The sequence below is a fragment of the Pristiophorus japonicus genome, chromosome 1, assembly GCF_044704955.1.
Source record: "Pristiophorus japonicus isolate sPriJap1 chromosome 1, sPriJap1.hap1, whole genome shotgun sequence".
Taxonomy (NCBI): Eukaryota; Metazoa; Chordata; class Chondrichthyes; family Pristiophoridae; genus Pristiophorus; species Pristiophorus japonicus.
In genome coordinates, this window is record NC_091977.1 from 82,148,866 (window position 1) to 82,175,217 (window position 26,352).

Sequence of the window (26,352 nt, forward strand, 5' to 3'; positions counted from 1 at the left end):
ATGTTAAAACTCAAGCAAAGACGCCAGAGTCTGTTTGCAAACTACAAGCTAAAAGAGAGTTTAAATGTGCCTCAGAAACAAGAGAGTGACTTGCTATTTGAGAAAGAATGTTCCTTGAAACCATGGAAATCACTGGAAGAACTTGGGTCTGATATCGATGCAATTATATATGATGATGAGACGGATTCTGATGAAGAGTTACCAACTGTCCCCCAGTACAAACCATATTCTCCCTCAAAAGATTATAAGTTAAATATTAACGTTGGAGGCAAAATGTTCCAGATCACCTATTGTGCTGCTGCCCGGTTTCCTAAGACCAGAATTGGAAAATTGGCTACTTACACTGATACCAATAGGAAATTGGATCTGTGTGATGACTACAGCGACAGAAACAATGAATACTTCTTTGATCGAGATCCTGAAATCTTCCTCTATATCGTTAACTTCTACAAGTCAGGAGTTTTGTGGATCAAAAATGAGCTCTGCCCCAGAAACTTTCTTGAAGAGATCCACTACTGGGGTATACGGATCAAAAACAGTAATAGGTGCTGCAGAATCTCATTTGAAGAGAGACAAGATGAGTTGAATGAGCAGCTAAAGATACAGCGCGAGCTCCAAGCTGAACTTGCCGTGGAAGAAGATGAGGAGCACTTCCAAGGCTTGTTATGTGGTCACCTGAGAAGAATAATTTGGAACTTAGTGGAAAAGCCTTTCTCTTCAGTTATAGCTAAGCTGATGGCAGTGGCTTCCAGTATGTTCGTGCTAATCTCCATTGTAGCCATGGCCTTGAACACAGTTGAAGAAATGCAGTTCAAAAGTCCAGCTGGCCAACTGAGTGGGCATACTTACATGGAGCATGTGGAAACTATTTGCATCATATTCTTTACTATAGAGTACCTGCTAAGATTATTGTCTTCGCCAGATATTAAGAAGTTTGCAAAAAGCGTTCTAAATGCAGTTGATCTTATTGCAATCTTCCCCTTTTATCTCCAGATCGGCCTAGAATGTTTTGAGGCCGACTATGGGAAGCATGATCAGGATATTGAGAGAGTTGGCAGAGTGGGAAAAGTTGGCCAAGTGCTGAGGATCATGAGACTGATGAGAATTTTCCGGATTTTAAAGCTTGCCCGGCATTCCACTGGGCTGAGGGCATTTGGTTTCACATTGAAGCAATGTTACCAGCAGGTTGGCTGCCTTTTCCTCTTTATAGCTATGGGCATATTTTCCTTTTCTGCTCTAGTCTTCTCTGTTGAACATGACGTCCCAGGGACTAATTTTACATCCATACCACATTCCTGGTGGTGGGCTGCGGTGAGTACAACCTAACAATTCATCCACTAATGGGGAAGGGTTACTTTGTTTAATAAGTAACTATCTTCAGTGCTTAAAGTGGAGTGTCAGGGATGTTGCATTGCTAATTCCAAAATACAATTTTGTGATGATTCGTGAGGACTGTCAATCTAGGGGAGAAGGACATCAATTATCATTATCAACCTTCCCTGGTTAGGAGCATGGGTAAAATGCAGAGTTAAGCTCACCCTAATGTGCCCTCAAAGTGTATCATGACTGCAACCACAGAGTATCATGACTGCAACCACAGAAGAGTGCTATGTATTTGACACCTGCTATGTTAGTATGACCCAAATGTGAATTTTCCCCCAAGCACATCCTTATGGCTTGATTGGCACTGACAATTTAGTATCAATTTATACCAAATAATGGACTGTTTTGCATTGAAATTGTTATTTTATATTGCATCCTTATTAATTGTAGGGAGATGGTCTGTCATCATCAGTCCATGAGAGGTGAGGACAACAATAGGGTGGAGAGTGAGCAAGCAATGAAGGAAAATTATGGAAGAAGATTTTATGAACATGCAAAAATTATGGACAGGAAAATATAAGTGGGTCTACTTTGCTCTGGGAAAAGATGACCTCCTGACATTTAACCTAGTTCTACCCTTGTGTAACTTATATTCTAGACCTTTGGTTCTACCTAATCTATCGCATTGAAATAATCTGTCAATATAAGACCAGTATATTCCCTTCATTGTTTTAACACCTCTATTAGATCGCCCCAGATTCTGCACAACTTTAAAGTAAACTTTTTAAGCTTATCTTGGTAACTAACATTTTTCCAGCTGGGTATTGTTCTTGTAGACCTCTAATTAATCTTTTCCAAAGCCTCTATATCACCCACTGTCTGAGTGGACCCAATAATCTCAGAGAGGCCTAATCAAAGTCTTATACAAGGATAGAATTTAGAGCTGGAAATTCACCAACCTTGCACGGGATTTTCCGCGGTATTTCCGTTTTGGGTGGAAAACGGTGTGGCGGGAAATTCCCTGAAGTCCTGCACCGGCGGTTTTGAAATACCGTTGGGGAGCGGACCACCGGCGTGCAAGACTGGAAAAAGCGCTTTTTCCCAATATTTAGCTCAGCGGTAACCCGAAGATAGGACCAAAAAAAACCCTGAGGAAAAGCCTGCGTTGCAGCCCTTGGAATGGCAGTAAGTATGAAGATCTGCAAGAAATGAAAGTTAAAATTTTTATTTTTAAATTCTTTTACAACGATTTGCTAGAAAAGGGTCTTGTGAATTTTTGTGATTTTTTATTTTTTGGAAAAAAATATATGTTTTCCCCCCTCCCTCGGCCCAACTTGCAGTGGTATCGGCCTTAGAGAAAAGTTGCAGAAAATTTGCGGTTTGCGCGTGAATCCTCGTGTAACGCCGATTTATCCTGCTGGCCGCTGCGAGGCCTCAAATGTTAGGCCTCGAAATCATAGAAACATAGAAACATAGAAAATAGGTGCAGGAGTAGGCCATTTGGCCCTTCGAGCCTGCACCGCCATTCAATCAGTTCATGGCTGAACATGCAACCTCAGTACCCCATTCCTGCTTTCTCGCCATACCCCTTGATCCCCCTAGTAGTAAGGACTATCTAACTCCTTTATATCATAGCAGAGTCACAGCGGTATTTTTTGCGGAAAAAAACCGCTATGACCACAAACCGAACTTCTCGTCCATTACGTGTTTTGTTTTATATTGAATTGTCCTGGCGATGCAACTTAATACTCTTTGCTTTGGCTATTGCTTCATGGCATTGGTGATGAACTTGAAGAGAATTGGATACTGTAACACCAAAGTCTTTATCTTCTTCAATAGATTTCAGTTCTGTACCCCATATGATGTAAATATACTTGGTGTTGGCCCTTGCCATGTGTTTAACGCTACATTTATATTCCATTTGTCAAATGCAAGCCTATTCACCAGTGCATCAAGATCCGCTTGCTGCTGCTTATTCTCATCCACAGTCCTAACACTTGCACAGTTGGGCAGTGCGAGTCCGGGGGCGGAGAGGCCTATAAAGGCTCGTTGGAGGAGGAGGTCGGGCAGTTGGACAGCGCGAGTCCGGGGTCGGAGAGGCCTATAAAGGCTCGTAGGAGGAGGAGTTCAGGCAGTTGGGCAGCGTGAGTCTGGGGTCGGAGAGGCCTATAAAGGCTCGTTGGAGGAGGAGTTCGGGCAGTTGGGCAGCGCGAGTCCGGGGTCGGAGAGGCCAGCCAGTGCAGCTGCGGCAAGCAGGCAAAAAGAAGTGGAGAGAAATCAAAAGGTGACATCACAGCCAAGGTGATAAATGATTGGCTGGTGATTGGCAAGTTGTTTTTCTTTTTCTTTCTTTTGACGGACCGCGTTGCGGAACTGGAGCTGCGGGTGGATTCACTCTGGAGCAAGCACGATGCTGAAAATGTCGTGAATAGCACGTTTAGCGAGTTGGTCTTATCGCAGGTAAAGGGTGCACAGCCAGATAGGGAATGGAAGACCAACAGGAAGAGCAATGCAAGGAAGGTAGTGCAGGGGTCCCCTGCGGTCATCCCGCTGCAAAACAGATACACCGCTTTGGGTACTGTTGGGGGGGAAGACTCATCAGGGGAGAGCAGCAGCAGCCAGGTTCATGGCACCGTGGCTGGCTCTGCTGCACAGGAGGGCAGGAAAAAGAGTGGGAGAACGATAGTGATAGGGGATTCAATTGTAAGGGGAATAGATAGGTGTTTCTGCAGCCGCCAGAGAATCCAGGATGGTATGTTGCCTCCCTGGTGCAAGGGCCAAGGATGTCTCAGAGCGGGTGCAGGACATTCTGAAAAGGGAGGGTGAACAGTCAGTTGTCGTGGTGCACATAGGTACCAACGACACAGGCAAAAAAGGGATGAGGTCCAACAAGACGAATTTAGGAAGCTAGGAGTTAAATTAAAAAGTAGGACCTCAAAAGTAGTAATCTCAGGATTGCTACCAGTGCCACGTGCTAGTCAGAGTAGGAATTGCAGGATAGCTCAGATGAATACGTGGCTTGAGGAGTGGTGCAGAAGGGAGGGATTCAAATTCCTGGGACATTGGAACCGGTTCTGGGGGAGGTGGGACCAGTACAAACCGGACAGTCCGCACCTGGACAGGATCGGAACCAATGTCCGAGGGGGAGTGTTTGCTAGTGTTGTTGGGGAGGAGTTAAACTAATATGGCAGGGGGATGGGAACCTATGCAGGGAGACAGAGGGAAATAGAAGGGGGGCAGAAGCAATAGATAGAAAGGAGAATAGTAAAAGTGGAGGGCAGAGAAATCCAAGGCAAAAAGCAAAAATGGCCACATTACATCAAGTTTCAAAAGGGGCAAAGTGTGTTAAAAAGACAAGCCTGAAGGCTCTGTGCCTCAATGCGAGGAGGATTCGGAATAAGGTGGATGAATTAACTGCGCAGATAGCAGTTAATGGATACGATGTGGTTGGCATCGCGGAGACATGGCTCCAGGGTGACCAAGGCTGGGAACTCAACATCCAAGGGTATTCAGCATTTAGGAAGGACAGACAGAAAAGAAAAGGAGGTGGGGTGGTGTTGCTGTTAAAGAGGAAATCAATGCAATTGTAAGGAAGAACATTAGCCTGGATGATGTGGAATCGGTATGGGTGGAGCTGCGGATTTCCAAAGGGCAGAAAACGCTAGTGGGAGTTGTGTGTAGACCACCAAATAGTAGTAAACATAGAAACATAGAAAATAGGTGCAGGAGTAGGCCATTCGGCCCTTCGAGCCTGCACCGCCATTCAATGAGTTCATGGCTGAACATGCAACTTCAGTACCCCATTCCTGCTTTCTCGCCATACCCCTTGATCCCTCTAGTAGTAAGGACTACATCTAACTCCTTTTTGAATATATTTATTGAATTGGCCTCAACAACTTAGTAGTGAGGTTGGGGACAGCATCAAACAAGAAATAAGAGATGTGTGCAATAAAGGTACAGCAGTAATCATGGGCGACTTTAATCTACATATTGATTGGACTAACCTAACTGGTAGCAATGCAGTGGAGGAGGATTTCCTGAAGTGTATTAGCGATGGTTTTCTAGACCAATATGTCGAGGAACCAACCAGGGAGCTGGCCATTCTAGACTGGGTGATGTGTAATGAGAAGGGACTAATTGGCAATCTTGTTGTGCGCGGCCCCTTGGAGAAAAGTGACCATAATATGGTAGAATTCCTTATTAAGATGGAGAGTGACAAAGTTAATTCGGAAACTAGGGTCCTGAATTTAAGGAAAGGTAACTTCGATGGTATGAGGTGTGAATTGGCTAGAATAGACTGGCAGAGGATACTTAAAGGGTTGACGGTGGATAGGCAATGGTAAACATTTAAAGATCACATGGCTGAACTTCAGCAATTGTACATCCCTATCTGGAATAAAAATAAAACTGGGAAGATGGCTCAACCATGGCTAACAAGGGAAATTAAGGATAGTGTTAAAACCAAGGAAGAGGCATATACATTGGCTAGAAAAAGCAACAAACCTGAGGACTGGGAGAAATTTAGAATTCAACAGACGAGGACTAAGGGTTTAATTAAGAGGGGGAAAATAGAGTAAGAGAGGAAGCTTGCAGGGAACATAAAAACTGACTGCTATAAATATGTGAAGAGAAAGAGATTAGTAAAGACAATTGTAGGTCCCTTGCAGTCGGATTCAGGTGAATTTATAATGGGGAGCAAAGAAATGGCAGACCAATTGAACCAATACTACGGTTCTGTCTTCACAAAGCAAGACACAAATAATCTTCCGAATGTACTAGGCGACCGTGGGTCTAGTGAGAAGGAGGAACTGAAAGATATCCTTATTAGGCGGGAAATTGTTTTAGGGAAATTGATGGGATTAAAGACCGATAAATCCCCGTGGCCTGATAGTCTGCATCCCAGAATACTTAAGGAAGTGGCCCTAGAAACATTGGTGATGATTTTCCAACAGTCTATTGACTCTGGATCAGTTCCTATGGACTGGAGGGTAGCTAATGTAACACCACTTTTTAAAAAGGAGGGAGAGAGAAAACAGGTAATTATAGACCGGTTAGCCTGACATCAGTAGTGGGGAAAATGTTGGAGTCAATCATTAAGGATGAAATAGCAGTGCATTTGGAAAGCAGTGGCATGATTGGACCAAGTCAGCATGGATTTATGAAAGGGAAATCATGCTTGACGAATCTTCTGGAATTTTTTGAGGATGTAACTAGTAGAGTGGACAAGGGAGAACCAGTGGATGTGGTGTATTTGGACTTTCAAAAGGCATTTGACAAGGTCCCGCACAGAAGATTGGTGTGCAAAATCAAAGCGCATGGTATTGGGGGTAATGTACTGGCATGGATAGAGAACTGGTTGGCAGACAGGAAGCAGAGAGTCAGGATAAACGGGTCCTTTTCAGAATGGCAGACAGTGACTAGTGGGGTGAGCGTTCTGAGACTGAGGGCTGAGTAGCCGATCTAATGGGAGCGGTTATGACAACATCAGAGACTGAAGGTTCAGAGTCAGTAATGTCTGATGAGTGAACAATGGTTGTTGGAACTGCATCTTTCTCACTCAGTTCCAGTTCATCCGTGTGCCGCAGTTTAACCTGGTCAAGGTGTTTCCTGAATGTTTGCCCATTCTTGAGCACGACAATAAACACTCTGTTACCCTCCTTGGCTGTAACAGTGCCGGTGATCCACTTTGGATCTTGAGCATCGTTCAGTACATAAACCGGATCATTGACCGAGATGTCACGTGACATGGCAACATGATCATGACACCATTGCTGACTTTGAAGTCTGTTTTCAACACGATCATTCAAATCAGGATGAACAAGATAAAGCCTGGTCTTGAGATTTCTCTTCATCAGTAGTTCAGCAGGAGGAATCCCAGTAAGTGTATGAGGTCTTGACCTATAACTGAGCAATATACATGACAACCATCTCTGCAGTGAGCCCTGAGTTACACGTTTCATACTCTACTTGATTGTTTGAACGGGATGCTCTGCTTGATCATTAGAAGCAGGCTTGAATGGAGCTGATCTCACATGTCTGATGCCATTGAGTTTCATGAACTCCTGGAACTCAAGACTTGTGGGGCAAGATCCGTTGTCGCTCACGACAATGTCAGACAAACCGTGAGTAGCAAACATGATATGAAGGATCTCAATGGTAGCTGTATACTTGCTGGATGACATAATAACACACTCTATCCACTTAGAATATGTATCTACTACGACAAAAAACATCTTTCCTAGGAACGGGCCCGCAAAATCAATGTGGATCCTCAACCATGGTTTGGATGGCCACGACCAAAGACTCAGCGGAGATTCCGCTGGTACTTTACTTAAGCTGCATGCAAGTACTGCACTGATGCACACATGATTCCAGATCAGAATCAATTCCAGGCCATCATACATGAGACCTAGCAATGGACTTCATCATGACAATACCAGGATGAGTGCTATGAAGTTCATGTACACATTTTTCTCGACCTTTCTTAGGTATGATTACATGATTATCCCACAGTAAACAGTCTGACTGAATGGACAGCTCATCCTTGCGACAGTGTAAGGTTTGGTTTCCTAACGCATCTACATAGGCGTGGCAGACTAATCACCACTGAGTACACACCATTTCACAGCCGATAAAATAGGGTCATGGCTGGTCCAGATCCTAACTTGTTGAGCAGTGACAGGGGTTCCTTCACTCTCAAAAGCATCCATTACTAACAGTAGATCTGCAGGTTGAGGCATCTCCATCTCAGTTGTGGGTCAGGAGTAAGGGCAGACGACTCAGTGCATCGGCACAATTCTCAGTACCAGGTCTATGACGGATGACATAATCATAGGCAGACAATGTCAGTGCCCACCTTTGAATGCGGGATGATGCATTGGTATTAATACCTTTGTTTTCCGCGAACAATGAAATGAGTGGTTTGTGATCCGTTTCTAGTTCAAAACGAAGACCAAACAGGTACTGGTGTATTTTTTTTACCCCATACACTCAGGCCAAAGCTTCTTTCTCTACCATACTGTAAGCTCTTTCTGCTTTAGACAAACTTCTTGAAGCATACGCAACAGGTTGTAGCTTGCCCGATTCATTTGCTTGTTGGAGTACGCAGCCAATCCCATATGATGAAGCATCACAGGCCAATACAAGACGCTTACACGGATCATAATGAACAAGCAACTTGTTTGAACATAGCAGATTCTTGGCTCTCTCAAAGGCTCTATCTTGAGATGCACCAGTTGTCGCCTTTTCTTAGTAACACATACTGTGGCTCTAGTAAAGTGCTCAATCTGAGTAATAAATTACCAAAGTAGTTGAGTAGCCCAAGGAACGAACGCAGCTCCGCCACATTCTGAGGCCTGGGTGCATTTTTGATGGCCTCAGTTTTCGAATCAGTGGGCCTGATGCCATCAGCAGCAATCTTCCTCCCGAGGAATTCGACTTCAGGTGCCATGAATATACACTTCAAGCGTTTCAGCCTGAGTCTCACTTTGTCCAGATGCTGTAGGACTTTTTCAAGATTATTCAGATGTTCAGCAGTGTCGCGACCTGTGACCAGAATGCAATCTTGAAACACGACAGTTCTAGGAACAGACTTCAGTGAACTCTCCATATTCCTCTGAAATATGGCTGCAGCCAAACGAATCCCAAAAGGACACCTGTTGTAGATAAACAGTCCTTTATGGGTGTTGATGCAGGTGAATTTCTTCAAAGTGTCGACAAGCTTCTGGGTCATATAGGCCGACGTCAGATCCAGTTTCATGAACAACTTTCCACCAGCTAGCATGGCGAACAGGTCATCAGCCCTCGGTAACGGATACTGATCCTGTTTCGAAAATCGGTTAATCGTAACCTTGTAGTCTCCACAAATCCATCACTCTTCAACACAGGAACAATGGGACTAGCGCAATCGTTAAACTCGACCGGTGATATGATCCCTTCAAGCTGGATTCTGTCAAGCTCAATTTCAACCTTCTCCCTCATCATGTACAGAACAGACCGAGCTTTGTGATAGACAGGCCTTGCATTGGAGTCCAGGTGAATCTATACCTTAGCTCCCATAAATTACCAATGCCCGATTCAAACAAAGAAGGAAATGTTTTCAATACTTGAGCACACGAAGCATCATCCACCCAGGACAACATCTTAACATCATTCTAGTTCAGCTTGATTTTCTCGAGCCAATTCCTGCCGAACAGCGTTGGACCATTACCTGGGACGATCCATAATGGTCATGAACCACACCGTCATATGACACCTCGATTGCTGCAGTGCCAAGCACCTATATGAGTTCCTTAGTGTAAGTATGCAAGCTGACATTGACGGAGTCAGCTTCGGTTTCGCAGCCTTAGTGTCCCACAGCTTGTGGAATGTCCTTTGGCTCATTATCGACTGGCTCGCACCCGTGTCCAGCTCCATTGATACAGGCACGCCATTCAGCTTCACATTAACGGTTATAGGCTGGCTCTTGCTCAGGAATGAATACAGTCCATTCACTTCCTCCTCAGGTTATGTATCCGGGCCATCACTGAACTGGGTCCTCATCAACCACGTGGTGAGCCGCACCCCGCTTGCTCTGTTGTGGACACATCCTGTGAAGATGCCCCACTTTCGAACACCTATTGCATGAGTTTTGTCTAAATCGACACTGATGAGGCCGATGATTGCCCCCACAATGCCAACAGGGTGAAATCTGGTTCGACCCAGTTGGCCAGCTCTGAGCAGCGGCAGGTTTCGCGTAAGCAGCTCTGCCCGAAAATGACGCCATTTTGTTAAAATTCTTGCCGTGGAATCCAACTCGTCGACGATATCTGCCTCAAATTATCATCCGTCATCATGCATGCCTGGGCAGTCGTGATGGCCTTTCTCAAATCCAGCATCTCTGCAGCCAACAGCTTCCCGAGGATCGCATCATGGCTGATGCCTATCACGAAGACATCAAGCAGCATGTCTTCCAGCATGTTCCCGAACTTACACGGCTCAGCAAGATGTTGCAGGTCGGCGACAAATCCCGACACGACTTGGCATCTGCACGAACATGCGTGTAGAAACGGTAGCGTGATATGATGATCCCCTCTTATGGCTTCAGATGGTTACCTACCAACGTACACAATTCCTCGTACCCTTTTTCCGCTGGACGTACAGGTGAGAGAAGATTCTTCATGAGGCCATAAATTTTCGGACCACAAACGGTTAGGAGAACTGCCCTGCGCTTAACTGCGTAGGCCTCTGACTCCATGCCGTTGACCACAAAATACTGATCCAGGCGGTCGACAAAATCTGCCCAATCCTCACCCTCCATGAAATCTCTGCAGGATTCCAATCGTGCCCATTGTGCATGCAAAGGTTCTTAATTTACCTCGTCGCCAATTGTAATGACTCAAGAGTCTGGTTACTGTAAACTCACTCAGGTGCAACTTGATCCATCTTTATTCCAGCCAGAGAGTGCCTGCATGACAAAAACACCCAGCTTATAGATGACCAAGCACACATGCCACATGCGTACAGCCCGATTACCTCCGACCGCAGTGCCCTCTGGTGTCTGATGATCCCCAAGCATTAATACATAACAGGGAGAGTGAGGGAGACTGCAGGAAGAGAGAGAGACTGGGGGGAGAGAGAGACTGGGGGGGAGTGAGAGAGACTGGGGGGAGAGTGAGAAAGACTGGAGGTTGAGAGAAAGACTGGGGGGAGAGAGAAACTGGGGGAGAGAGAGAAATTGGGGGGGGGGGAGACTGACTGCGGGGAGAGAGAGACTATGGGGAGAGAGAGAGACACTGGGGAGAGAGTGAGAGGGACTGGGGGGAGAGTGAGAGAGACAGGGGGAGAGAGAGAGAGAGAGAGAGAGAGAGAGAAAGGGGCAGAGAGAGAGAGAGTGGGGCAGAGAGAGGGAATGGGGCAAAGAGTGAGAGAGACAGGGGGGAGAGTGAAAGACTGGGGGGAGAGTGAGATACTGGGGAGAGAGAGACTGGGCGAGGGAGAGAGAGAGAGAGACTGGGGAGAGAGAGAGAGAGAGAGAGAGAGAGAGAGAGAGTGGGGGGAGTGTGAGAGAGACTGGGGAGAGTGTGAGAGAGACTGGGGAAAGAATGAGAGAGACTGGGGGAGAGAGAGAGAGACTGGGGAGAGAGTGAGAGAGGCTGGGGAAAGAATGAGAGAGTATGGGGGGAGCGAGTGAGAGAGTGGGGGGAGTGAGAGAGAGTGAGGCAAAGAGAGAGAGTGGGGCAAAGAGTGAAAGACTGGGGGGAGAGTGAGATACTGGGGAGAGAGAGAGACTGGGGAGAGGGAGAGAGAGAGAGAGAGAGAGAGAGAGAAAGGGGCAGAGAGAGAGAGAGTGGGGCAGAGAGAGGGAATGGGGCAAAGAGTGAGAGAGACAGGGGGGAGAGTGAAAGACTGGGGGGAGAGTGAGATACTGGGGAGAGAGAGACTGGGCGAGGGAGAGAGAGAGAGAGACTGGGGAGAGAGAGAGAGAGAGAGAGAGAGAGAGAGACTGGGGGTAGTGTGAGAGAGACTGGGGAGAGAGTGAGAGAGACTGGGGAGAGAGTGAGAGAGACTGGGGAGAGAATGAGAGAGACTGGGGGGAGAGAGAGAGACTGGGGGGAAAGAGAAAGAGTGGGGCAGAAAGAGAGAGAGAGAGAGAGTATGGCAGAGAGTGAGAGAGACTGGGGGGAGAATGAGAGGCTGGAGGGGGTGGAGAGAGGGGAGACACGATAAAGGGGATCGGAGGGGAGAGAAAATGAGGGATCTTGGGGAAGACGGATCATGTTCTTCCAACCACATCCCCTTTACACCAACACCTGATTTCTCAGAAAGCTCGGTGCATGTGTGACAAGAGACATCATTGAAGTGGATGAAATCCAGAAGTCACGATACTGTCATTATTTACTTCATACGCAATATACCTGTTAATAATCCGTGACCCACACACAATGCCCCATCTATGGCGCGGCGGGGTGGGGGGAGGTAAGGTCAGGAACTTGGGCTGGGATGAGGCAGCGACTTCGGCTGGGATGGGACAGAAACTTGGGCTGCGAGGGCAGAAACTTGGGCTGGGATGGTGCAGGAACTTAGGCTGGGGGGAATCAGGAACTTGGGCCGCGGGCATGAGGAACATGGGCTGGGGGATGGAGCAGGAACTTGGAGGGGGGGGGAGGAGGCCTTAACCCATATGAGTGAGCTCTCTCCTGTCTGGAATCAGCAGTCAGAATGGCTTGAATTACACTTTGCAAAGTCACTGATTATGTAGGCAGGGCGGTTCTAATTACACATTCCAGAGAAACTGCTGGGTGTGTCATATCCTCCAAGGGGACCAATCAGCAATCAGGTCATGTGATCAAGGGGACCCAATCAGAGCATTTTTTTGTTGCAAATAAGAGCCTCCTTATAAAAAGTGGTTTCCAGCCTTATTATAATATTTAAATTGAAGTTCCGTCCCCTGAGAACGGATTGGTCGTCCGACCCGTCCTGCCTCTGTTAAAACCGGAAGTGGGCCAGTTGGTAGCGGGATCAGGTCGGGAATCCCATTTTTAACAATTTAGCTACTCCTTACGCTCTAAACCCACCCATATTTTACGGTTAAAATTCCCTCCCACCTGTTTCAGAAGCTTTAGTAATTTGTTTCCAGAGAACTTTAACATGATGAGTTGCTTGACCTGAAGGTCTATAAAAAGTACTTTAATCATGATCTACTTGAACGCACATAACTTCAGCTTTCTATGATGGAACAAATCATATCTTTTTAGAGCAGTTAGGTCTTCAATAATGACCATAGCCAAAGTGGTTTGACTAAAATCAGTTGGGGGTAAAGTTTCTGCTTTGGCCGCACTTGACGATTCCGACACAAATTGCATCCAAAATTGTGTCCGTTTTGAAAAGTATTTTTGTCCCCCGAGTTTACGCTCAATCTCATTTGCAATTGCCCCATGCCCCATTTGGGGCGCACAATTTGAATTTAATGAAAATTCAGCACCTGACGAGGTGGGCAGCTAAATGACCCACAAAGCTGTCATTGGCATCGCCCCCACGCCAATCTCACCCTCGCGGGCAATTTCCCCCGTGGGGTGCAATGGGTTCAGCACGGAGCGATAAGGAGTTGACGTGCATGGTGAAAAGTTTGGGGCACGGCAATACCCTGTTTTCGCCTGTAGCATCCTGGGGGCAATTCCGGGCGGATTGCTTCCGCCGCCTGCCCCGGGTGATAATTCATTAGCGTTCTGGAGGCGCTAACCAAGATTTTGGAAAGGGGAAATTATCCCCCCTGAATCTGCCATGAACCATTCATTGATATATTTAGAATGGTAACTTGGTAAAGTTAAAAAATGGGATTATCACAAAAAATAAGCATCTTAAATCACAGTGTCAATCCACCTGTAAGTGACCCGTTTTTAAATTACTGAAATTACTTAACAAAAATATACAAAACTGTTATGTCCTTACACTCTACTGCAAATCAACACGAGGCACATACTGGAGACAAGGTCACTCTGTGACCTCTACCTTTATTTACAGGACCAAGAAGTGATGACCCTGCGTGGGACCTCCCTTTATATACCTGGATGACCAGGTGAGGAGTGTCTCCCACAAGTTCAACCCTGTGGTCAAGGTGTGCATTTCTTAGGTGTATACAGTATGCAGTGTTGTTACATGAGAGTTACAGTAACATGAAGATGACATACATGATATCACCTTCCCCCCCCTCCCAAGGTCTTTGGGTCAAAGATTGAGTCTTTCAGGCGGTCGACGCTCTCTCGTGGAGCGCCGCAGTTGGGGCTCTGGTTGTTGAGCCTTGGCATGCGTCTTTGTCACCTGTGGTGCTTCCGGCTCGTCCGGGCTGACCGCAGGGACTGTGCATGCTGCTGACGGTTCTTGTTGCTCGTTCACTGGCGGTGGTGTGGGCAGCATCTCATGATTTTCCTCAGGTTCCTCAGTGTCCATGCTGAACCTTTTTTTTACTTGATCCAGATGCTTGCATCATATCTGTCCATTGCTAAGTCTGACCACTATGACCCTATTCCCCTCTTTACCAATTACAGTACCCTCAAGCCACTTGGGCCCCAAAGCGTGATTTAGAACAAATACAGGGTCATCGATTTCTATACATCTTCCCTTTGAGTTACGGTCATGGCACTCATTTTGGGACTGGCGCTTGCCATCAACTATGTCTGACAGGACAGGATGAATGAGAGACAGCGGAGTTTTAAGCATACGTTTCATGAATAGTTCCGCTGGCGGGACTCCCGTGAGCGAGTGCGGTCGGGACCTATAGGCCAACAGGAGGCGCGATAGGTGGCATTGAAGGGAGGGTCCTTGAATCCGGAGCATGCCTTGTTTTAGGATTTGGACCGCGTGTTCCGCCTGGCCATTGGAAGCCGGCTTGAACGGCGCTGTCCTGACATGTTTGATGCTATTACCCGACATGAACTCCCAGAATTCATAGCTAGTGAAGCATGGGCCGTTGTCGCTAACCAGGATATCCGGCAAGCCGTGGGTCGCAAAGACCGCACACAGACTCTCCACTGTGGTGGATGTCGTGCACAAATTCAATATGATGCACTCGATCCATTTCGAGTACGCATCAACAACAATGAGGAACATTTTCCTCATGAACGGGCTAGCGTAGTCTACATGGATACGTGACCATGGCTTGGTGGACCAGGGCTATGGGCTGAGTGGGGCCTCCCTGGGGGCATTGCCCAGCTGGGCACATGTCGTACACCTGCGAACACAGTGTTCCAGGTCTGCATCAATTCCCGGCCACCATACATGTGACCGGGCAATGGCCTTCATTAGCACAATGCCTGGGTGCTCGCTGTGGAGTTCCCTGACGAATGCTTCCCTTCCCTTCTGGGACATGACTACCCGGCTGCCCCATAGTAGGCAGTCGGCTTGGATGCAGAGTTCATCCATCCGTCTGTGAAACGGTCTGACCTCTTCAGGGCATGCTCTGTGTGCGGGCGCCCAATCCCCAGTCAGGACACATTTCTTAATCAGGGATAGGAGGGGATTTCTGTTTGTCCAGGTTTTGATCTGGTGGGCTGTGATGGGGGAGCCTGCGCTGTCGAAAGCATCGACAGCCATGACCATCTCAGCGCTTTGCACCGACGCCCCCTCAGTGGTGGCCAGTGGAAGCCTACTGAGCGCGTCAGCGCAATTTTCGGTGCCTGGCCGGTGCCGTATGGTATAGTCATACGTAGCCAGCATGAGAGCCCATCGCTGTATGCGAGCTGACACATTGACATTGACAGCCTTGCTGTCGGACAACAGGGATGTTAACAGCTTGTGGTCTGTTTCTAACTCGAACCTTCTGCGAAAAAGGTACTGGTGCATCTTTTTCACCCCGTAGACACATGCGAGTGCTTCCTTTTCAACCATCCCATATCCCCTTTCTGCTTGGGAGAGCGACCTGGAAGCATAAGCCACAGGTTGGAGTTGGCCTTTATCATTACTCTGCTGCAACATGCACCCAACACCATAGGATGATGCATCACATGTCAAAACCAATTTCTTACAGGGGTTGTACAAGGTCAACAGCTTGTTAGAACAAAGCAGGTTCCGCGCCCGATTGAAAGCCCGTTCCTGACAGCCTCCCCAAAACCAATCGCAACCCTTACGTAGGAGCACATGTAGCAGCTCCAAAAATGTGCTTAAGTTCGGCAGAAAGTTCCCGAAATAGTTCAAGAGTCCCAGAAATGAACGCAACTCCGATGTGTTGCCGGGCCTGGGCGCGCGATGGATCGCCTCTGTTTTGGATTCAGTAGGTCAGATCCTGTCTGCGGCAACCCTCCTGCCCAAAAACTCGACCTCTGGGGCCAAAAACACATACATGGACTTCTTTAGTCGCAGGCCTACCCAGTCCAGTCGGCGTAGCACCTCCTCCAGGTTGTGGAGGTGTTCCTCGGTGTCTCGACCCGTGATAAGGATGTCGTCCTGAAATACGATTGTTCCGGGGATGGATTTGAGCAGGCTTTCCATGTTCCTTTGAAAGATAGCAGCTGCTGAACGAATGCCAAACGGACACCTGTTGTAAACAAACAGATCCTTGTGCATGGTGATGGTGGTCAGTAGCTTGGATTCTTTGGCCAGTTCTTGGGTCATGTAGGCCGAAATGAGGTCCAACTTGGTGAACAGCTTGCCGCCTGCCAGCATGGCAAAAAGATCCTCTGCTCTCGGAAGCGGGTATTGATCTTGTAGTGACACTTGGTTGATAGTGGCCTTGTAGTCGCCACAGATCCTGACTGAGCCATCCGTTTTTAGGACAGGGATGATGGGGCTTGCCTAGTCACTGAATTGAACGGGCGAAATTATGCCCTCTCTTAGCAACTTGTCCAACTCACTCTCAATTTTCTCCCACATCACATACGGCACAGCTCTGGCTTTGTGGTGCACTGGTGTTGCGTCCGGGGTGATGCGTATCACTACTTTGGTACCTTTGAAAGCACCGACACCAGGTTGAAATAGTGCCTCAAACTTTTGTCGGACCTGTGAGCATGAATTTCGCTCCACAGATGAAATGGCATGTATATTCCCCCATTTCCAGTTCATCTCGTCTAGCCAGCTCCTCCCCAAAAGCGCGGGACCATTTCCCGGGACAATCCAGAGTGACAGCTGGTTCTCTGATCCATTATGTGTGACCACCAACATTGCACTGCCTAGCACTGGGATGATCTCTTTGGTGTACGTCCGTAATTGCATGTCAATGTGTTCTAGTTTGGGTCTGCTAGCTCTGAGTGGCCATAGTTTCACGAATTGTTGGACACTCATAAGTGACTGGCTGGCTCCTGTGTCCAGCTCCATGCGTACTGGGATGCCGTTTAACAGTACTCTCATCATCATAGGTGGCGTCTTTGTGTACGAGCTGTAGATGTTTGCCACCTGAACCCGCTGAACTTCAGCTTCCATTGCTGTGTCCCAAGCATAACCCTGCCTTGCAGACCCCTCTTGTGGTTCATCTGCTTCGTAAACCAGCCTCGCTGCAGGCTTCCTGCACATTCTGGCTAAATGTCCACTGAAGTTACAATTTCTGCAGATAAATTGTTGAAACCTGCAGGTTTTCGCAGCATGTCTGCCCCTGCACCTCCAGCATGAGCTGAGATTGTTGTGAACAAAAGAGCTGTTACTAGGCGTTCCTCTTTGATTGTCTCTTTGATTACTCTTAGCACTCTGTTAGTAGGTGTCAATGGCCCCATCCCGGGACGTATTGTCCCTTGTGATGGTGTAATTGTCCATTCGACCTGCCATTGTCTAAGTTGAGGACCCACCCTAGAGTCTGTTACTGCCTGGTTGGTGTCGAATTGCCCTTGCCTGCCTGCTGGGTTCTGAGTCGCGTTTACCATGTTAACTCCCTGCTTCATCACCATGTTGCGCGCATATATGATCTTGGTTTCCTCCTCCGCCGCCATGAAGGTTTGAGGCATAAATGCCGCTGCTTCCAAGGTCAAGTCCTGGGTCTCAATTAGCTTCCTAAAAATCCCGGCATGACCAATGAAGAAATCCCGCAACATCTCCTCCCTGCAGGCGTCTGTGAACTTACAGAGGCTGGCCAAGTGAAGGTCCACAACACAGTCCGGTATGCTCTACCCTTCCCGACGTCGGTGCATATAGAAACGGTGTCGGGCCATGTGTATACTGCTCGCCGGTTTGAGATGCTCACCGATCAGTTTGCTGAGCTCCTCAAAGGTCTTGTCCGCTGGCTTCTTGGGTGAAAGCAGGTCTTTCATCAGCGCGTCCGTCTTAGGTCCACAGCTGGTCTGTAGATGCGCCCTTCCCTTGTCAGCCGCTGCTGCTCCCAGCCAGTCCTTTGTGACAAAGCTCTGCTGGAGCCTCTCAACGAAATCGTCCCAGTCCTCACCAACACAGTACTGTTCCTCTGTGCTACCGGTGGCCATTCTCGTGAGTTGTTGATTCCCGTTTCTCGTCGCCAAATGTTATGTCCTTACACTCTACTGCAAATCAACATGAGGCATATACTGGAGACAAGGTCACCCTGTGACCTGTAACTTTATTCACAGGACCAAGGAGTGCAGACCCTGCGTGGGAGCTCCCTTTATATACCTGGATGACCAGGTGAGGAGTTTCTCCCACAAGTTCACCCTCTGTGGTCAGGGTGTGCATTTCTTAGGTGTATACAGTGTACAGTGTTGTTACATGAAGGTTACAGTTACATGAAGATTGCATACATGACAAAAACTATTTTCTAGTTAGATTGGGGTACAGTAGTGAGTTCCTTTGGGCTAGACTTTTGCCTTCATTTTCAGCGGTTTTCTCGCGGTACAGCTGTTTTTTTGATGAAAAACCACCCGGCGAAAGAGTTCCACCCACATTTTGAAAATACCACCGGGGTGCAAACCGCCCACGTGTACCGCCGAGAAAACCGCCAGGATCTAAGTTTTGCCTCAATGGGGGCCCATACGCACTGCCGAAGAAACCGCCCACAAAAAGCTGCCTGAAACAGGGTGGTAGGTGAGTACCTTGCAAAGAAAGGTAAGTTAAAGGTTTTTTATAATTATTTTAAAAATTCTATAACGCCGATTACGTTAAAAAGTGTCATGAGAATGTTTTATAACTTTTTATTTTTTGTTTAATTGAAAAAATATTTTTTGAGGTTTCCCCCCTCCCTAGACCCTATCGCAGCCTCGGACTAAATTTTAAGTACTTACCATCCATTCTGGTAAGAACTGCCCGTTTTACCTAGTTTCGCCTTTAACCGCTAATAAACCGGCGAGAATCTTGGTGCAAGATCCATTTTCTTGCAGGCGATATTTTTTACCTTTATTATGGAAATTTTCACCAGCGTTAGTTGCAGAGCATTAGCGATGTTTCTGGGTGGTAATCGGGCGGTGAGGGGCTTTAGGGAAAGTCTAGCCTAGTCATTTAAAAAACAAAATCATTTGAAACCTTTCAATACGCTCCTATTAAACTCGTTGCATCTAAAAATGTCAGGTTAATTTTTGGAGCCTCCTCAAAGGCCTGCAAAGGAGCAAAATTAGCGGCAACTCCCAATCGTGATTAATTCACCCTGGGAGCAAGGCCAGTTTTGTGGGCGGGGCCTGCTTCTAGCGCGATGTTTTTAAAACTTCTGGAAAAGATCATGAAAACTCTAGTTGAGCTGTACGCAAATTGCGTTTAAAATTCTGTGATCTTTTGCGGTGGTTGCGCCGATATTGGAGAAATGACACCCAGAAAATAAAGCACAATTGAGCGGAAACTCCAGACTTTGATCACTTTTGGCTTATGTGTGCAGTTTTTCACATTAGCTGAGTCGAGTTTTTGTTTTCGAATCCACTTTTCGATCCACGCACTGGCTCCTCGACAATAACTGCAGTTCCATTTCATGTCTTGATGTTTTTTTTAGTGATAATGGTTTTATCATTAATCAGGCTTTTTTTTTTACTTTCTGTGTCTTTTTATACATTTGTTTTCCTCTGACAATGTAAAAGTCTTCTAAGCCAACTCATATCTAGTGTGGTTTTTTTCTTTTACTATTCAGGACTAGCACAAGCCTGTCTCTGCAGTTCCCATTTATTGTACCCATATTTTGCTTTGGATTTTTCCATTTTTCTTTCATTCTTTCTATTTAATTCTCTCGGCACTAACTACTTAATCAGTAACCTATAATTTTTAAGTCTTTTGTCCACTCATACAGACAGATGCAGGTGTGCTGCTATAGTTACGATGAGATTATAAATTGAGTGCTCCAACTCCCATCACTGTTTCAATATTATTTTGCATGCATTTAAACATCACTCTTCTTTTGCCCTTTAGATCCCCTTTTTTATGCTGAAGGAAAGAGCAGATAGTCTGCTCTTATTGAACTAGCTAATAATGCAACAATATACTCAGGCAGATTGTAATACTTGATTCCTGGTCTTACTTTGAAATTGTTTCCAGTCAGGGAGTGGACTTGACAAGAGGGATGTTAATGAATTCTTATAGGCAGTCAAATTCACCAGCTGCGTAAGAGATCCACTGGCATTCACCGGCAGGATCACCTCAGCAGAAGTCCTCCTGGTTAGCCCTCAGCTGGATTATTGTGGCCACACTTTAAAAAGGATGTCAAGGCCTTAGAGAGGGTGTAGAAGAGATTTACCAGAATGGTACCAGTGATGATGGATTTCCATTATGTGGAGAGACTGGAGAAGCTGGGTTGTTCTCCTTGGAGCAGAGGTTTGATCGAGGTGTTCAAAATCATGAATGGTTTTGAAAGAGTAAATAAGGAGAAACTGTTTCCAGTGGCAGAAGGGTCAGCTACGGCTCAGCTGGTAGCACCCTCGTCTCTGAGTCAGAATGTTGTGGGTTCAAATCCTGCTCCAGAGATTTGAGCACAGAAATCTAGGCTGACACTCCAGGGAGTGAGGGAGTCCTGCACTGTCAGAGCTGCCATCTTTCAGATGAGATGATGAACCAAGGTCCTGTCTGCTCTCTCAAGTAGATATAAAAGATCCCATGGCACTATTTCAAAGAAGAGCAGTTATCCCCAATATTCTGGCTAATATTTCTCCCTCAATCAACATTACTAAAAAACAGATTAACTGGTCATTATCACAATGCTGTTTGTGGGAGCTTGCTGTGTGCAAATTGACTGCCACGTTTCCTACATTACAACAGTGACTATACTTCAAAAAGTATTGGCTGTAAAGTGCATTGGGACATCTTTTTTTTTCTAAGTGTAGGTAACCAGAGGACCCAAATTTAAGGTGATTGGCAAAGGAACCAGAGACAACATGTGGAAATCATTTATTTTGCAACAAGTTGTTGTGATCTGGAATGCACTGCCTGAAAGGGTGGTAAAAGCAGAGTCAATAATAACTTTCAAAAGGAAATTGGACAAATACTTGAAGGGAACATAAGAACATAAGAACATAAGAATTAGAAACAGGAGTAGGCCATCTAGCCCCTCGAGCCTGCTCCACCATTCAACAAGATCATAGCTGATCTGGCCGTGGACTCAGCTCCACTTACCCGCCCGCTCCCCGTAACCCTTAATTCCCTTATTGGTTAAAAATCAATCTATCTGTGACTTGAATACATTCAATGAGCTAGCCTCAACTGCTTCCTTGGGCAGAGAATTCCACAGATTCACAACCCTCTGGGAGAAGAAATTCCTTCTCAACTCGGTTTTAAATTGGCTCCCCCGTATTTTGAGGCTGTGCCCCCTAGTTCTAGTCTCCCCGACCAGTGGAAACAACCTCTCTGCCTCTATCTTGTCTATCCCTTTCATTATTTTAAATGTTTCTGTAAGATCACCCCTCATCCTTCTGAACTCCAACGAGTAAAGACCCAGTCTACTCAATCTATCATCATAAGGTAACCCCCTCATCTCCGGAATCAGCTAGTGAATCGTCTCTGTACCCCCTCCAAAGCCAATATATCCTTCCTTAAGTAAGGTGACCAAAACTGCACGCAGTACTCCAGGTGCGGCCTCACCAATACCCTATACAGTTGCAGAAGGACCTCCCTGCTTTTGTACTCCATCCCTCCCGCAATGAAGGCCAACATTCCATTCGCCTTCCTGATTACCTGCTGCACTTGCAAACTAACTTTTTGGGATTCATGCACAAGGACCCTCAGGTCCCTCTGCACCGCAGCATGTTGTAATTTCTCCCCATTCAAATAATATTCCCTTTTACTGTTTTTTTTCCCAAGGTGGATGACCTCACACTTTCCGACATTGTATTCCATCTGCCAAACCTTAGCCCATTCGCTTAACCTATCTAAATCTCTTTGCAGCCTTACTGTGTCCTCTACACAACCCGCTTTCCCATTAATCTTTGTGTCATCTGAAAATTTTGTTACACTACACTCTGTTCCCTCTTCCAGGTCATCTATGTATATTGTAAACAGTTGTGGTCCCAGCACCGATCCCTGTGGCACACCACTAACCACCGATTTTCAACCCGAAAAGGACCCATTTATCCCGAGTCTCTACTTTCTGTTCGCCAGCCAATTCTCTATCCATGCTAATACATTTCCTCTGACTCCGCGTACCTCTATCTTCTGCAGTAACCTTTTGTGTGGCACCTTATCAAATGCCTTTTGGAAATCTAAATGCACCACATCCATCGGTACACCTCTATCCACCATGCTCGTTATATCCTCAAAGAATTCCAGTAAATTAGTTAAACATGATTTCCCCTTCATGAATCCATGCTGCATCTGCTTGATTGCACTATTTCTATCTAGATGTCCCGCTATTTCTTCCTTAATGATAGCTTCAAGCATTTTCCCCACTACAGATGTTAAACTAACTGGCCTATAGTTACCTGCCTTTTGTCTGCTCCCTTTTTTAAACAGAGGCGTTACATTAGCTGCTTTCCAATCCGCTGATACCTCCCCAGAGTCCAGAGAATTTTGGTAGATTATAACGAATGCATCTGCTATAACTTCCGCCATCTCTTTTAATACCCTGGGATGCATTTCATCAGGACCAGGGGACTTGTCTACCTTGAGTCCCATTAGCCTGTCCAGCACTACCCCCCTAGTGATAGTGATTGTCTCAAGGTGCTCCCTTCCCACATTCCTGTGAACAGCAATTTTTGGCATGGTTTTTGTGTCTTCCACTGTGAAGACCGAAGCAAAATAATTGTTTAAGGTCTCAGCCATTTCCACATTTCCCATTATTAAATCCCCCTTCTCATCTTCTAAGGGACCAACATTTACTTTAGTCACTCTTTTCCGTTGCATATATCTGTAAAAGCTTTTACTATCGTTTTTATGTTTTGCGCAAGTTTACTTTCGTAATCTATCTTTCCTTTCTTTATTGCTTTCTTAGTCATTCTTTGCTGTCGTTCAAAATTTTTCCAATCTTCTATTTTCCCACTAACCTTGGCCACCTTATATGCATTGGAAAAAGATACAGGGCTATGGGAAAAGAGCAGGGTAGTGGGACTAATTGGATAGCTGTATCAAAGAGTTGGCAAAGGCAAGATGGGCCGAATGGCCTCGTTCTGTGCTGTATCATTCTATGATTCTAATATAAATGAATAAACTTATGCAATCATATTGATGACATAGGAATGAATTGCAACCTGAATTCCAGATGCAGTGCCAGTCACAGGTCCTGTGCAAGCAACCCACATATGAGGTACTGTGAAGTACAAAGTTCTTTTTCATCACTGTGGCTTTGTCCTCAATTGCACTGGTAGATAGGGTGATATATTAGTGAGCTGTGAGGAGGACACGAAGATGCTGCAGGGTAACTTGGACAGGTTAGGCGAGTGGGCAAATACATGGCAGATGCAGTATAATGTGGATAAATGTGAGGTTATCCACTTTAGGGGCAAAAACATGAAGGCAGAATATTATCTGAATGGCGGCAGATTAGGAAAAGGGGAGGTGCAGCGAGACCTGGGTGTCATGGTTCATCAGTCATTGAAAGTTGGCATGCAGGTACAGCAGGCGGTGAAGAAGGCAAATTGTATGTTGGCCTTCATAGCAAGGGGATTTGAGTATAGGAGCAGGGAAGTCTTGCTGCAGTTGTACAGGGCCTTGGTGAGGCCCCACCTGGAATATTGTGTTCAGTTTTGGTCTCCTAATCTGAGGAAGGACATTCTGGCTATTGAGGGAGTGCAGCGAAGGTTCACCAGGCCTATTCCAGGGATGGCTGGACTGACATATGAGGAGAGACTGGATCAACTGGGCCTTTATTCACTGGAGTTTAGAAGGATGAGAGGGGATCTCATAGAAACATATAGGATTCTGACTGGACTGGACAGGCTAGATGCGGGAAGTATGTCCCCGATGTTGGGGAAGTCCAGAACCAGGGGACACAGTCTTAGGGTAAGGGGCAGGCTGTTTAGGACTGAGATGAGGAGAAACTTCTTCACTCAGAGAGTTGTTAACCTGTGGACTTCCCTGCCGCAGAGAGTTGTTGATGCTAGTTCATTGGATATATTCAAGAAGGAGTTAGATATGGCCCTGACGGTTAAGGAGATCAAGGGGTTTGGAGAGAAAGCAGGAAAGGGGTACTGAAAGAATGACCAGCCATGGTCTTATTGAATGGTGGTGCAGGCTCGAAGGGCTGATTGGCCTACTCCTGCACCTATTTTCTATGTTTCTCTGTTTCTATGTTCACCTCATAGGCTTTGTTAAAACAATTACATTCGTAGATTTTTGAGAGGGTTTTAGCTGCTGAGAGAAAATCTTACTGTTCAATATTATGGAGGTCCCTTTTGAATCCCCCCCTTTCATGTGTTGCCTGGAAGCTCAGCAGGATGTCACAGCAGTCAGGCGGTGCCAAAGGAGGAGAGCTGCCACTAACAGATACCCAGCTCTACGGGCATACCATCCCCAAAGGGATTTAAAAAATCTAAACAAGGCACAGTGCTTGCAGAGGTGGAAGTCATGGCTGGAGAGGTGCAACATCGGCACCAGTCCCATGAGATACTGAAAATCAGAACATCACCCTGCCATTCCAAAGAGAGAGCTTGAAGGCTTTATCATGTCCAACATTAAATTTTACACCAAACCTTTTGTCCCTGTCGGGAATATGTGGGTAGCCAGCTTAAGGTGAGCAATCCCGTACCTCTGGCAGGAGTCCAGTGGAACCCAGTCGCACCGGGTCTCAGCCATTTGCAGGATTTTTGAGGCAGCCTAGTAAGGGGCAGAATTTCTGCCCATCCCTTCCAAGGCAAATGACATCAAGGAGTCAACCCCAGGAGTACAGACTCCCTGTGCTCGGACTTTCCACTTCCCCGACTCCATCAGGACCTGGTGATGTACTGGAGCTTGGAACATCAAGTGATATTAGGCATATTGACCTTCAGATAAGCAGTAATGGCCTCACTGGGAAGGGCCCAAGCCAAGAAAGTAGCATGAATCTTCAAAGAATAGCTGGAATTTGGTTTTAATAAAACAGGGACCAATGGATGTCTGCATGTGATCTGGGGGATAGGGAGGACGGTGATAAATAGCTTGAGCAAACCCACCCTACCCAAAAGCGGTCCAGTTGTATGGGAAGATGGGCACCAGTGAGCCATCAACCAATCTGTGCAAATTAGGTGCCCTGCCCTGACTCCATAAAGTGAATTGCAAAATTGATTTAATTGAGTGAATTGACTTAATACCTCAGAGCAAGATTTGAATTCATAGCCTTCTGCACACTTTCTACTTACTGGTTGAGTCACTTTGGACGACTGAGCTAATTGGGCAAACAATTATGACCTTAATGGGTCCATGTTATTTATACAATGTTTTTATCATTGCAAAAAGGAATGAGGTGTTTTGTTAGTTGTAATGGTAACTACATCAACTATGAAAAATTATCTTTGATTAAAGAATTAAAAGCACAATTTTGATCTGAAAGGTGAAAGCAACAGGTGAAAGTGAAAATTAATCTGAGATCTTGTTACTAATGTGAAGTAAAAGTTACCGGTCAATACTGATATATGATTTGGAGTCTGTTGAAAACAGTAAGCATTTTGTCAAGGTACCTACTGAATAAGGATGTTATTTGATTACAGGTTAGCATTTCCACAGTAGGCTATGGAGACGTCTGCCCAGAAACAATCCTCGGAAGGACTTTCGCTTTTGGCTGCATTGCTTTTGGGATCATTTTAAACGGTATGCCAATCTCCATCCTATATAATAAATTCTCAGACTACTATTCAGAGCTCAAAGGCTATGAATATTCAACAGCATCAAAGCAGAGAGGAAAGATTAATTTTTCAGGAAGAGCACGGAGGAAGATAATGGAATGCTGTGGAGGGGTCCCACACCATCACCTGCCGAGAGAGCATTATATTTTCGAAGGATGATGCATGCTTTCCTATTTTCTTCCCTGAAAGACAACAGTGATTTGAAGAAATATTCCACCTTCACAATCCAAGGAACAGATCAGCATGTTCCCTAGAAAATGGAGGGAAAATACAATTAGAATATTCTGAATATAGTTTTCATGGTTAAACAGCACAGCATTCAATGTGTACTGTAAATATTCATATATTATACTCTTTTTCAGGATTACTTGCTGTAGAGTTGAGTTAATTCATCAAGAAGCAACTTGCCTGGGTTAAATACATGTTATGTAGCACAACACAAGTA

The 26,352-nt window shown here is 46.0% G+C and overlaps 1 protein-coding gene across 1 annotated transcript; it reads left to right on the top strand.

The window, feature by feature from the left end:
• Window positions 1–26,066, top strand: kcnv2a (potassium channel, subfamily V, member 2a). The gene is made up of 2 exons (XM_070889171.1): window positions 1–1,311; window positions 25,773–26,066. The coding sequence occupies exons 1-2, from the start codon at window positions 1–3 to the stop codon at window positions 26,064–26,066; spliced, it is 1,605 nt and encodes a 534-aa protein (XP_070745272.1).
• Window positions 26,067–26,352: the final 286 nt, after the last annotated feature.